This window comes from Rhipicephalus sanguineus, chromosome 4 (genome assembly GCF_013339695.2).
Source record: "Rhipicephalus sanguineus isolate Rsan-2018 chromosome 4, BIME_Rsan_1.4, whole genome shotgun sequence".
In the NCBI taxonomy this organism is placed as follows: domain Eukaryota; kingdom Metazoa; phylum Arthropoda; class Arachnida; order Ixodida; family Ixodidae; genus Rhipicephalus; species Rhipicephalus sanguineus.
Window position 1 is genome coordinate 85,601,833 of NC_051179.1, and position 13,665 is coordinate 85,615,497.

Consider the following 13,665-nt stretch of genomic DNA (forward strand, 5'->3'; position numbering starts at 1 on the left):
ATGTACACTTTAAATATAGAGCAACACGTGCCGTCAAAAGGGGGCAACAAGTGCACTGGCACCTGTAAACACCCTTTGGCTGGGCCAAGGCCTGACAACATTTTTGTAAATAGCCTATAGTGACAATTGCAACGCGTATCTATTCTAGGGATTCTGTATTAGACTACAATTCGGTGTGCGAGAGAGCATTGTTGCTTGCATGAAAAAGAAAAGGCGTGCCGTGCATTACTTCTACGAATGCCAGAACTAACCTGCGCTTGAAAAAACTGTGAAACTGTTGCCTGCATAGCTTGCACAAACTTTAGTTCTCGGTGAGTATGTCCAATTTTCGCCGTAAGGATAGTACGACTTAAATCACTGGAAATTATCTTGCAATTATGCTGCAAGAAGCGCAAAACTGAACGAATGTCGTGTCGAAATGCATTGTGCAATGTAGCAAGATCATTTGCACTTTGTGGCAGTGTTGGAGTGTGACATAATCACAACCAAGGATACTTAAATTACATTATAGCTTTGCTCGTTGGCAATCAGTGCCAGAGAGAGAAGCAACAACACAACAGATTGAACAACTGTCAAAGTAGTTGCAAATAAATTAAAACTGCTCAACGAGTGCATTCCTCCGGAGTAAGGCATCACCGGAAAAACATTGCATGATTGTTCGCTCGTAAACATTTCACCCAAGGTACAGCACGTTTGTTTCTGAATCCTAAATAATGAAACTACAGCTAGTGCGTATATATTAGACTCTTCGTAAATCGTACGTTTCGGTATTGCTGCCCAAACATTTCTTTCGCACATAAATATAATGTGCAGTTAGGGATAAAACCCACTGACTGAACATCGAAAAGCCTTTCTCGCGATAACAGCCTCTCGCTCGACTGAAAGACAGTCCATAGAAGGCAAGATCACAAAAGTACGCTTGCAGAGCAGCGCGAGATGAGAAAGGGCCTGCATCAGTTAAAGAGTGCTAAAATGTGTGACACGCAACAACGTATTTGACAAGCAACAGTAAATATCCTAATCCTCGCTTCAGTGTGCCCAACGCGAAAGAGAAAGTCTGGGCACACGTTAACACTACGATGACGTCGATGAGATGAGAAAATGTGTGCTCGAGAGTCTGTCCAGTCTCGCTCCCTGAATGGGACCGAGGCCGGTTTCAAGATCTCTCGAATGGCAGCGGAACACCGTGGAGACCGCACTGTAGAGTGGCACTTCTGTGGTCAGTTCGTGAGACGCGCGCGAAGGGGATAGAGACGCGGCAGTGCACACACACACAGTCTCGAGGGAGTGTTCACTGGGGCGTCTGAGGACTCTGCTGTTTCTTCCACAGTCCAAACAGCTTGCCCCCCTTGCTGGGCGTCTTCTGCTGCGGCGACGCTGAGGCACCGTTGGCGGCGGCTGCCTTTGCCTTTCGCCTACGGTCCTCAGCCTCCTGAATGCGAAGTTGCTTTTGGACGCGCTCGTCCAGCAGGGACTGCATGTCCACCTGCAAGGATAAACAGAGTGGCGTAGCTGTAGTTGCATTCAGCTTTGTGAAACTTTTGAAAGTTTCCTGTACAATTATCTCACAAGAAGAGCCTATGCTGGCATTCCATTACGTCCTCAGTACTCGGAAGTTTCGGAGGGTGATGAGCAAATCTGTACTCGTCCGTAATTGCTTTGGAATACCAAATGCATTGTGGGGGCTGCACTATAGTAAGCATCTTCAAAAGTGCGCAGTTAACACACCAACTAGCACGCCTTATAGCTCTCCTCTATAATAAGCAGTTCGCTGCTCCTTGTCAGTGCCAACAACAGAGTACTAGCAGGAACTCGCAGTGTTCTTTTGCTGTGTACAGAATGACTGTGGTATAATAAACACGCATCTAATTAAGACATAAAGAAGCAAAACTAAAGTACCTCAGTTATGTCGATCTGTAACCAATATCTGTTTAAAATTAATATTAGATATAAGCAGGTATTTTCGTGTCAACCAAATTTATCATAACCTGGTTTGACCGTACCATGTACGTTACATTGCTCATATTGAGCTGGAGGAGTATTTGCCTCCAATTGTGCATAGCATTCCTTAAAAGTTTTGCAAGATAATATATGTTGATTCCTTGAAGAAGGGAAGGGAAAACCGAAGAGAAAAAAAGAAGGCTGCCCAGCTCTGCACTTCCTTCAGGCTTGGCACCACTAGTGCGAAGCTGCCTCAGTTTTTTTTTTTCATGCCCCTCTCCCCATCCCAAGTAAAGGGTAGCCAACTGGAATCTCTGGTTAGCTTCCCCGTCTTTTCTGTCTCACTAAACATGTACTTGACATGTAGATTTCTTGAAATGTTTTCAAACCACACCTGGCCCTTAGATTACGCAATGGTCAGGTAAAAAAAAGCCCTGTAGGTCAGCTGTGGATCAAAGTGTGCTTCATTCCCCAGAAGTGACTTCTTGCAAGTTATCAATAAAGCATGGTCTTCAGGGCAACTTCTGGCACTTATGCTCCAATATCCAGCTACTATGTATCGTTGCAGCCTCTCGTTCAAACATGTTCACACTAACGCCAGGAAGGAAGAAAACACAAGTAAAAAAGGCGCCTTAAACCAACCTGCCACTGCTCCAGCTGCTGTGAGAGTTCCACCTTCTGCTGGATGGCCTCCATGAGTTGGCTGTTGATGTGCATCAGCTCGATGCGGGTCTTGGCCAGCTCGATCTCTGTGTTGTTTTTCCTGCGAATACAGGACGCCGCTCGAGATTAGACGTCATGCTTAAATGCACGTACAGGGCTCAATGAAAGGAACGTAAAGCAGCAAAACGTAGCGCCCAAAACAGACCATACATGTACGTGTTTTGAGCTTTGCAACTGCTTTTGGCACATGCAGTCATCAAAATCATAGCTGCCAAGATCACCGGTTTCAATATCAACTAGCTCCGGTAAATACCGTTTTGACTTTCATTTCATTTCATTTCATTTTATTATACCCCTCAGGGCCAGAGGCATTACAGATCAGATCATGAACAGATTCATGATCAGTTCCTGGAAAGAGACGTTGCTGGGATATTGATTTAGACGCAATTCGAAGGTCGTGGCTTCCGATCTCAGTGACGGAAAGGTTGAATTTCGTCCACTTTAATTCATTTCAATATATTTCATAATTACTACACTACGGTTAAAGACAACAATTCATGTTTCCTATGCTTTTCTTGACCTAATTGTCTGCTGGATTCAATTGGTTGTATCTAAGCGGTAGAGCTGTGCACGGGCCGTATTTCCGAGCCCGAGCCCGGCCCGGGCCTGCTGACTTTGTCGAAGGCCAGCCGGACCCCGACGGCAAAGGGCTGCGAGCCCGCCCGGCCCGGCCCGACGTACGAAAACACAATCCCGCGCCCGGCCCGGCCCGGCCCGGCTTTTTGAAGGTTCGCTGCGAAAACAAAACATCGTTTTCCGGTAATTTGGCATTTTATTGAGCATATCAAATATGATCAAACGACACACAACGAACAGTCTCTATTACACAGATTACAAATTACAAGTAGACGGCCTCATGCCAGCAACAATAGAGTTCGCTCGCCAAAGCCGTCACGTGTATAGGGTATGCCCATGAAAGCGTCAGCTTGCACGAAGGCGATCGGTCGCTCGTCGCTGTCGCGTGCATTTTCACTCATATGGGATTTGGCCTTCAATCTAACGCGAACAGTCGCGTGGCGCCGTCACTAGCTCAGGTGGTGTTACTTCCCTGTTTGTCGGAGTGCAACAGAGGCAGTGCTTTACCTGCTCCCCTTTTGTTTAAAGTAGCGAATGGAAGGGAAAAGCGGTAAAGGGCGGTCGTGGAAAAGGCGCTGTATGCGTGCTGGAAAACAATTCCCGCTCATTCTCTATATTTCGGGCTTGAGTCGGGCTTTGCGCCGGGCCCGAGCCCGGCCCGATAAAACTCCAAGTAGCCCGAGCCCGGCCCGGGCCCGAGGTGAAAATACGTCGGCCCGCCCGAGCCCGGCCCGCGGACCGGGTCGGGCTCGGGCTTTCGGGCTACCCGGAGCCCGTGCACACCTCTACTAAGCGGACATATATAGCTTGCTACATACAATCATGTATTTTACGGCAGTCACTGTTTTCTTATTTCGTTTTTGTGAGAAACCGTAAGATAGCATTTTAAGTACCGAAAACAGAAGGCAAACGCTACGCGACAACGAATCCGGACTCAATAAGCGCTTTCCTTGAAGCCGGCAACACCACCGCAATTTTGCAGCGTAGGTTCACCGGCAAGCTGGTTTCACTGCAGAGTGAGTTGTAGTGTGGTGAAGCGAACAGGAAGGAGCAGATTTCTAAGCCACGAGACATTACGAAAATACTGCTATAATAATCGGATATAAAGAGGATGTAACTAAGGTTATAAGGGCACCATAAAATATTGAAAAATAACGATAAGTGGGAGACAAAAATTCACACGATTCCTTAAGAATTATTCTAAGAAGACTCGAAGGCGAATGATTCATCATTGTAGGTATAGCGAACACTTCACGAAGGACGGATAAAGAAAGGACAAACGACAAGCGCTTTAGTATAGTGCTTGCGGTTTGTCCTTTCTGTATCCGCCCTTTGTGAAGTGTTGCGCTACCTACAATGATCGTCCTTTTTCTTTTCAACCGATGTATTCACCCCCCCGCCCCTCCCCGACAGCTTTCTGCACCCCACGGAATTTTGCAATGCCTCCGGGATCGGCCCACCTTTTTGACCAAACGACGTCATGTGACGTAACGAATATTGGTAATCTGTGACGCCATGATGACGTCATCACGTGATCTTGTTGCATCACTCGTGTTGACGCCGACGGTCAATCTTCGCGTTTGATGAGAGCATCTAAGGCTTTCGCCTTAATAAAATGGCAACGAAATAGCGACGATTCGCTCCTGTGAATGTAGCCTCGAGCTATCGATGAGTTGACTTCGATATAGACTGCGTACAAACTGCCACGGTGGTCTAGTGGCTATGGTGCTCGATTGCTGACCCGAAGGTCGCGGGATCGCATCCCGGCCGCGGCGGCCGCATTTTCGATAAAGGGCGAAAATGCTTGAGGCCCGTGTATTTAGATTTATGTGCATGTTAAAAAATCACGCCATCTTCGCTAAAGGGAACCATGAGGCGATGCGAAGCAGCATTTCGGCATGTCGAGCCCGCGTTTCATAGGGGAAGTGGAGAGGGGAGGGGAGAGGGGGAAGTGAGAGAGGGAAAGTAAGGGGAGATGGGAAGTGGGAGAGGGGAAAGTTGGAGAGGGTTCGCGCATGCGCAGTAAGGGTGGTCACGCCGCACAACACCACCACCACAGGTTTGAACTCTGCCATAAGATGCTTATCTAAAAAAATCCCAGGTGGTCGAAATTTCCGGAGTCCACCGCTACGGCGGCCCGCATAATCATATTGTGGTATTGGGACGTTGAACCCCCAACAATTATTATTAGACTGTGTACAGAGAGAGAGTGGAGGCATACCTGGCGACGGCCTGGTCTCGCGTGTCCCACGCCCTCTTGACGATCTCGTCCTTGGCCATGCGGCTGCTGCCCACGTCATCGCGCAGCCTGTCCCGCTCCTCGTGCAGCGCCCGCAGCTCGGTGTCGCGCAGCGCCAGCTGCCTCTGCGCCTCGGCCAGGTCGGCGCTGCGGCGACGCAGCTCGTCGCTCTTGTCGGCCAGCTCGCGCCGCAGCTCGGCCTCCTCGCGGGCGCGCTCGGCCGCCGCCTGGCACGCCTGACACACGGCCTGCGCACGTCATGGGGTGAGGACGAGTCAGAACACGGAGGCAGCTAGGAACAAGGTGAACTATCCCGACAGCTAAACATATTGTATGTACAGCGCAACAAATATAGGAAGGAAAACAGAGATAGCATGAACCAACTCGCCCAAATCAAGCTTTTGTCACCCATGTCAAGCTCTTGTTGTCCCAACGGCAAAAGTTTACGGGGCAGTGGCTCCACAACACATGAGAATTTCTGCTCTGTTAATGCGTAATGCTTCCAATCTAGCTGGTGACTGTATAGGTTGCAATTCCAACTACAGGCTCGGACATTAATTTAGAGCATGATGTTGAACGGCGCAAATGACAAGGTACGGTTGAAAAGAAGACAGGCGCTGACTCGCAACCAAGTTTAACCAAATACGGTCGGAGATGTTTTCTTTTCAACCGCTCCTTGTCATTTGCGCTGTTCAACATCGTGAATCAGTACCAACTTGTCCAACTTTCCACTCTAACGCAACTTATTTGGCGGTTATGTTACCAGACGAAGCGAGGGTATAGGTTTCTCGAACATATTGCGTGTCCCGCAATCTTTTGCTGTTGGGTGTACTAACGTTAAAGATTGAGCCAGTTGGTACGACATACTTTCTGATGGAAAGCGCACGCACATAGAACGCTAACTATACAGCGAGTTGGGTAAGCGGATGATATTTTGTTGATCTAGGTATCTAATTACCGTTTTTATCACAAGGAAAAGGTCAGTCACGATGTAAACACAAGGCATCTAGTAGGTTCTGGCGCCTGCCTCGTCATTTTCCATTAGCTGAAAGATAGACGTGATTAGCAGTTTATGGAGACAGCGCAATTAACAACACCAATCGGTATATACTCGAGATCGTGTTCCGATATCTCGGGAATATCAACTTTCTGGGATTGTCCAAGCGAGAGGATGACGCTTGCGGAACGAAACCACCTATCAGCAGGCCTATTTTGACGTCGCCTGTATTTCGCTAATTCATCGACAACACTTGCCTGTTCATCTTAATGACAAATACGTTTCAGCTCAAAAAGTGGTCGACTGAAAACACGGGGTTCGCTCTTTTCTGAATGAATTACCCGTGAATCCTTCCTTACAGTTGGTTACCACTGGATCTCTTTTTACAGCTATTACGCACTAGCTCGGTCTTAAAAAACCGCTGAAATGTCCAATAATTTCTTTGGCGGTAAAAAAAAAACTCACAAGGGTCCCGCCTGCATTCGCCTAACACGACTGAAAGGCGAAAGCCATCTTCTACATTTTCTTCTCAGTCGATGTGTTGATCCTGCCCCGCCGCCCTCTGAGAGCTTTCTGCAACTATCGCGGTTTTGCGTTGCCCCCAGGATCGGAGGCATTACAAACTTTCTGCACCCCATCTAGTTTTGCACTGCCTCCGTGATCGGCCCACCTGTGACCAAGCGACAACGTCTTGTGATGACGACATCATGTGACGTCATGATGATGTCGCTGCTTTTGGCGACTTGTGACGTCGTCATGACGTCATATGGTGGCGTCATCACGAGATGATTTTTTGCATCACTCGAGTTGACGCCGACGGTCAATTTTAGCGTTTCATGAGGCATCTAAGGCTTTCGCCTTGAAGATTTTCCACACTCATTATAGGATATCGAATCTTAATGAAAGGCCCAACTCCTCAATATATGCACGATCATTCTCACCGCTCCTCCGGCAAGCATGTCGTGCAGCAGCGCCCTGAGGTCGGTGACCACGGCGTGCAGCATGTGGGCGCTCACTTCGCTCGGGTCGAGCTCCTGCGGCGACGGGGGCACGCCGCTGTCCGAGTTGGTCGTCGAGCTGCTCTCGCGCTGACGACGGAGCTCGGAGGCCAGCCGCTGCAGATCCTGCACCGCCTGCGCCAGCTCCTGCCGAAGATGCTGCACCACATAACACCACCAAGAGCTCGAATCACGTCAGGATATATAAGCAACTTGCATAGCGTATACTAAACGGGAGAGCGTATTACAGAGACTCGTAGACATCGTCACCTTCACTTAAAAGCCTATATTTTGTCCACTACAAAGAACGAAGGTTCAATTTGCGTGCACTGTGTAGCTGGTAGTCGTGCAGCAAATGGCCTACCGAATAATTTTGAAAACTGGGAGTTCTTTAACGTGCACAAAAGCTTCTGTAAGCGCAAGTATATTGACATTTAACTGCCGTCGCAGAAGGGTAGCCAGTATTCTATATGGCGAGTGCATTCTTAAAAGTGGAAAGTTCTAATTAAGAACAAGAGCAACGATCGCAAATGTTCTCGACTATTAGTGCCATATTCACGGATATATATTTAAAATAACAAAAAACTTCCGGAATACTCATGTAGTAGGGTTCACTCTGCATAGGAGCTAGCAAGGTTCTCGTACTCCATACGAAAGAGCGATAACTCTTGAAAGAGGGAGTCAAATGGCGAACGAGCTAATAAGTACTCCGCAAAAGGTGTCGCCAGTACCGCGGCGTGTCTTGACACTAAGACCAAGAATAAACGAAAAAAAAAAAAGAAATCTAGGCAGTTTTCACGTGTACGTACGTACGGCAAGCGCATATACATACTAGCTGTCGCGACATCTCGATGGATGAGGTGCAAGAAAAGAAACTATGCGCTACTTAACGGCTCCTTGGGTTATGGCCTGGACAGGTGAACATTTTAACGAAATATTCCCTTAATCGCAAATCGACTTACGCAAAGAAAAAAACGACGATAAACAAGTTCTGAACGTTATCGAGATTCATATGCAAAATCATTTTAACGTTTACAACTTGACTACTTTCTTTTTCTTTAACACTGTAGCACTTAAATCTGGCGACGTGTTAGATCTTGTTCACCACATTAGAAGCTGCCGATTCTGGGGCTGAGAAAGCGGCGTGCAGTGAAATCACGACAGCGGAGGTTCAGAACTGTTGAATTTCGCTGAGGGACACCATTTCCCTCGTGTCCTTTCTGTACTCTAACATGATGGTCTGAGTTACACACAATGTTAATATAAATATCACTTACTTAATATAACGAGAGGGAGTCAGGCACGAACATTTATGACCATTTTGCGAATAAAAAGCTGCAAAACATCGTTTTGCGCACGACATACATATTGCGCTCTTGTTTGGCTTCCAACTTGCACCGATCACATCCGGAAACCTTCCTGCACACAGTGATCGCTTATTCTTTTCCCTTTTTTTCACTTTCGTATGTATGTATGTATGTATGTATGTATGTATGTATGTATGTATGTACGTGTATGTATGTATGTATGTATGTATGTATGTATGTATGTATGTATGTATGTATGTATGTATGTATGTTATGTATGTATGTATGTATGTATGTATGTATGTATGTATGTATGTATGTATGTACGTACGCACGCACGCACGCACGCACGCACGTACGTACGTACGTACGTACGTATGTATGTATGTATGTATGTATGTATGTATGTATGTATGTAGTACAAAACTACACAGCGCGCTGCCGTTGAAGCAGATGTTATGTACGGCTGTACAAAAAAAAAGAAAAGTCGTGTTTTGTGGCCGCTATTGTTTCGATACGTAGAACAAGACACTGTTTAAAGCCACAACATAAATCTTCCAAGGCGTTTATAGATAAGCTCTCGTGGTCTCAGTGAATCGCCCAACATCATGTCATTCCGAGGAAAAGCGCTACAGGCATAAGTAAAGCTAAAGTTAAGCGCGCAGCAAAGATTGGTGAAGTGGAAAGTTGGGATAATTGACTGGGCGTTTGTGCTGCTATAATACGGAGGTCAAGTAACTTGAATCACGGCGCCGCATTCTGACAGAAAATCTACACAGAGTTAAAAGAAACACAAAACGCAGCTGAAAGATGATGGAAAAAGAAATGATGCGGCATCTCACCAGGCCTGCGAAGCAGACCAAGATAAGCATGATACAATTATGAACGTGTTCATAATTGTATACCAGATTAACACATGTCCAGATGACACGTGAGCTACGCGAAAGCCTCGCATACCACGGAAGAACGTTGCAGACGCGAATTCGTTGAATCATTAATGTACCTGGAAGGACCTAAGCCTTCAGTGAGATGAAGCATCATTTAAACAGGGAGGTAACAAGGCGGAACACCGTTTCGCCTTCCTTTCTCAGTTCATAACTAATTAACCATAACAAAACTGTTACGATACTAACCACTTAATCGATATAGCATAATGTACGTTGATTTTTAGCGAATGTTATGCGCAACACGTTTGCGAGTAAGGTCCGGCGTATAAGAAGGGTGCGGTTCGGCGATGGACCTTTCTGCATGCTACTAATCTGGCAGGCGTACGTCGGCCAGGAAAAATCTCTACTGCTGTCGCCCACCCCATTTCCATGGGGTATTCGGACCACTACTCGATTCTATACCGCAGATATGCCTGTCTCTTTCAGTCCCTGAACGTGCGCGTTCCGCGCAGAATTTCGCGCATGGCGACTATAGCAGTACCGGTCCGCCCGACAATGAATCTTCCCTTCGTGATCAACGAAACAGCCGCCGGAAGCAACGCCCTGGGAATCGCTTCCGGGCAAGAACGCGCGTGCGCAAGTAACTAATCCACCCGCCCTGAGCTACAAGCTCACTTGGTTCGACCGCACGGAGTCTGGCCAGGAAACGGGAACAATTAAAGCTTAAGGGAGACAGAACGCGGACGAGAAACCGTTGTAGCAACCTTAAGCAGTCACGCTATATCCGCACAGAGAGAGAGATAAAAGACGCTAGTAGGTTTCCTCTGGGTGGGTTTAGCCCTGCCTTATATTGTTCCGAGGACGCCGACGGCACGCGCACGAGACCGGTGAAATAAGTGCCACGCCGCGAATACGGCGCACGACCCAGACCAACGGCAAACACACGGAGTACGCCTTCGGGGCATTCTCAAGCAAAAAACAAAAAAAAATACTCCCTCTTTTCCTCTTTTCGAAAGGATCGAGCTTACTCGGAGAGTGGCGACATTGTACCACAACCTAAACAGTACCCCCCCGCTTCCTTTTTATTGTTTCCGCGCGACTTTAAACGGCCGCATACTTAGCCCGCTGTGGACGGTGCACAACCACTGGACCATGTGTGTCTACACCTACAAATCCGCTAGCGAAATGGCGTATAAAGTATATACCAAAGCCTTGCCAGGACGGAAAGCGAAAGTCGTCGTCCAGTTTAGCTCTCTCTCTTCCTTTCATCTGGCCTCAGAAACCAAAGGAGCCATTATTGCTTCCTCCTCCTGCGAAGGCGCATTGAAGCGTGCACGGAGGCTGCTGCTGCAGCCTACGAAATGCCTCCTTTCAGTGGTGCCTCCCAAATCCCGGCCGCTGCGTGGAAACGCTCCATTTGTTCTCGCTGTCGTGCGTTTCGGCGGCGTGCTTCGTTATCAGATGGACACTCGTGACGCTGACCTCTTTCTTTCTTTCTTTCTTTCTTTCTTTCTTTCTTTCTTTCTTTCTTTCTTTCTTTCTTTCTTTCTTTCTTTCTTTCTTTCTTTCTTTCTTTCTTTCTTTCTTTCTTTCTTTCTTTCTTTCTTTCTTTCTTTCTTCTACCTGCCCCTTTCTTTTAAGTGCGTAATTGTGGTGGCTCTTCGTGACTTTTGCTTTTCTGGTGTTTGCTGTTGCCGATGTTTATATTCCGTTTCCTTTTTTTTTTTTTGCCAGACGGCGTAGTTCCGCAGTTTACTTACGATACACTCGGCTAACCATTTTTGAGCGCTCCGAATACATTTGGCTGGTTCCTACGGAGCACCACGCTCCGGCTCGGAGCGCTCTGAGGCGCTCTAACTTCGACGACGTTCGGAGCGAGACCAGATCGTTTGGCTGGTTCCTACGGAGCACCACGCTCCGGCTCGGAGCGCTCTGAGGCGCTCTAACTTCGACGACGTTCGGAGCGAGACCAGATCGTTTGGCTGGTTCCTACGGAGCACCACGCTCCGGCTCGGAGCGCTCTGAGGCGCTCTAACTTCGACGACGTTCGGAGCGAGACCAGATCGTTTGGCTGGTTCCTACGGAGCACCACGCTCCGGCTCGGAGCGCTCTGAGGCGCTCTAACTTCGACGACGTTCGGAGCGAGACCAGATCGTTTGGCTGGTTCCTACGGAGCACCACGCTCCGGCTCGGAGCGCTCTGAGGCGCTCTAACTTCGACGACGTTCGGAGCGAGACCAGATCGTTTGGCTGGTTCCTACGGAGCACCACGCTCCGGCTCGGAGCGCTCTGAGGCGCTCTAACTTCGACGACGTTCGGAGCGAGACCAGATCGTTTGGCTGGCTCCTACGGAGCACCACGCTCCGGCTCGGAGCGCTCTGAGGCGCTCTAACTTCGACGACGTTCGGAGCGAGATCAGATCGTTTGGCTGGTTCCTACGGAGCACCACGCTCCGGCTCGGAGCGCTCTGAGGCGCTCTAACTTCGACGACGTTCGGAGCGAGACCGCGATCTGGTCACGTGACTGCTCCAGCTTTACTTTCTGGTGTGACGTCAGCGGCGAGGCTACATGCGCGGTGTGCCTTGTTTGTTTGCAACAGAAAACGCGGTGGCATGTGTCATCTTCCGGCCTCCTGATTGTTCTGGTGTGAAGTTGCATGTTCGACTCGGACACGCTTTCTCAAACTCAAATCAAGAGCGGGATCCGCGTTGTTGCAATCTAAGTGAGAGTGCGGTGGCGCGCAGTCAAATGTATCGTTTGAGAGAATAGGAATTCCTAAATTTTATACGTAGTATAAGTGCATCGACGGTGTTACCTTCTCTCTCGTGAAAATGACACGCAGGACGATTACTGTACAGCGCACATCCTATATAGTATAATTGGCCCAGTAAAGACTTGCGCTGCGTAAGTATTGTGGCCGTATCACCGACTCGCTTCCGTCATAATGCGCTGTACATATGCCAATCAGGCAACGTTATTTGATGAAGTACACATAATACGTTCTATAAACCATTGTCTCAGAAGGTATCTCCACGATAATGCGTCTACAACACTTTAATGACCGCAAGCAGAGAACGGGAGCGTCAATAATCGAGATTCTATTGCATTTGTTAAGCACAAAAGCTGAAAATATGTTTTTCGCAGTAAATACGTCCACTTAACAATCATATGTTTGCTTGCCGAAGATTACAATTTGTTAACAATAAACATAACTATAACGTCTACCTTAACTGTCACAGAGCAGCTTAGGCGCTCTGCTTAGGCACCTTTATTTCTGGTTGCGGATTTTTTTCTTAAAGAATAAAGAACCTCGCAATATTTGGCTTCGTACATAAACTGTATCGTAATCAATAACAGTTATCGGATTACTGAGATATTTACGGCTGAAACTTCGCCACTGCACATCAGGATATTGTTAAATTAGCGTCAAGCGCGTACCGCAGCTTCTCTTCCTGGCCGCAGAGACACGCGCGCGCGTGATAGGTTTTTGTTAGGATTTGATTAGGGTATCCGAGTCTGCACAGAATAAGAATAATGTTTATGGTAAATACGGGCAGCGCGAAGCACTGACGTGGGGAAATACAGGTAAGGGAGTACTGAGGAAGCGAAATAACACAGCGCTCGTGTTCGTCATTCTTTCGCGTCTCCAGCCCTCCGCTTCCGTGCTTCGCGTTGCTCATATTCACCATGAGTGTACATAGTTATACAAGCAGCCCGTGACAAAGAGCGAGTCACGTCTTGCGCCACTAAAAACAATGCGGATTCAAGACGGGCACGGAAGCGGAAGACTATAGGTTGGTGTATATATAGAAGACCGTAAAACCATATATGTTACACTCGTGATATCTTCGCATTTCGATTTATTCGAGAAAAAAAAAATATGGGAACGCGAGGCTGTTGAACCCTATAGACCCCTCGCCTATCATCTCCTCGCGGTATAGCCTGCACTCCTCTTACTGCGTGGGGGGTCGCGCGGCGACGCAACTTGTGTCGCGGAA

At 47.9% G+C, this 13,665-nt stretch overlaps 1 protein-coding gene across 1 annotated transcript in view; it reads right to left on the reverse strand.

Annotated features, from left to right (window-relative positions):
* Positions 1-492: 492 nt before the first annotated feature.
* Positions 493-13,665, reverse strand: part of LOC119390363 (BICD family-like cargo adapter 1) — a 191,301-nt gene continuing 178,128 nt past the window's right edge. The window contains exons 6-9 of the mRNA XM_037657966.2: positions 7,418-7,633; positions 5,462-5,727; positions 2,584-2,704; positions 493-1,486 (exon numbers count right to left, since the gene is read on the reverse strand). Coding sequence (XP_037513894.1) covers positions 1,292-1,486; positions 2,584-2,704; positions 5,462-5,727; positions 7,418-7,633 — 798 coding nt within the window. The 3' untranslated portion in view covers positions 493-1,291. The remainder of the gene's footprint in view (positions 1,487-2,583; positions 2,705-5,461; positions 5,728-7,417; positions 7,634-13,665) is intronic.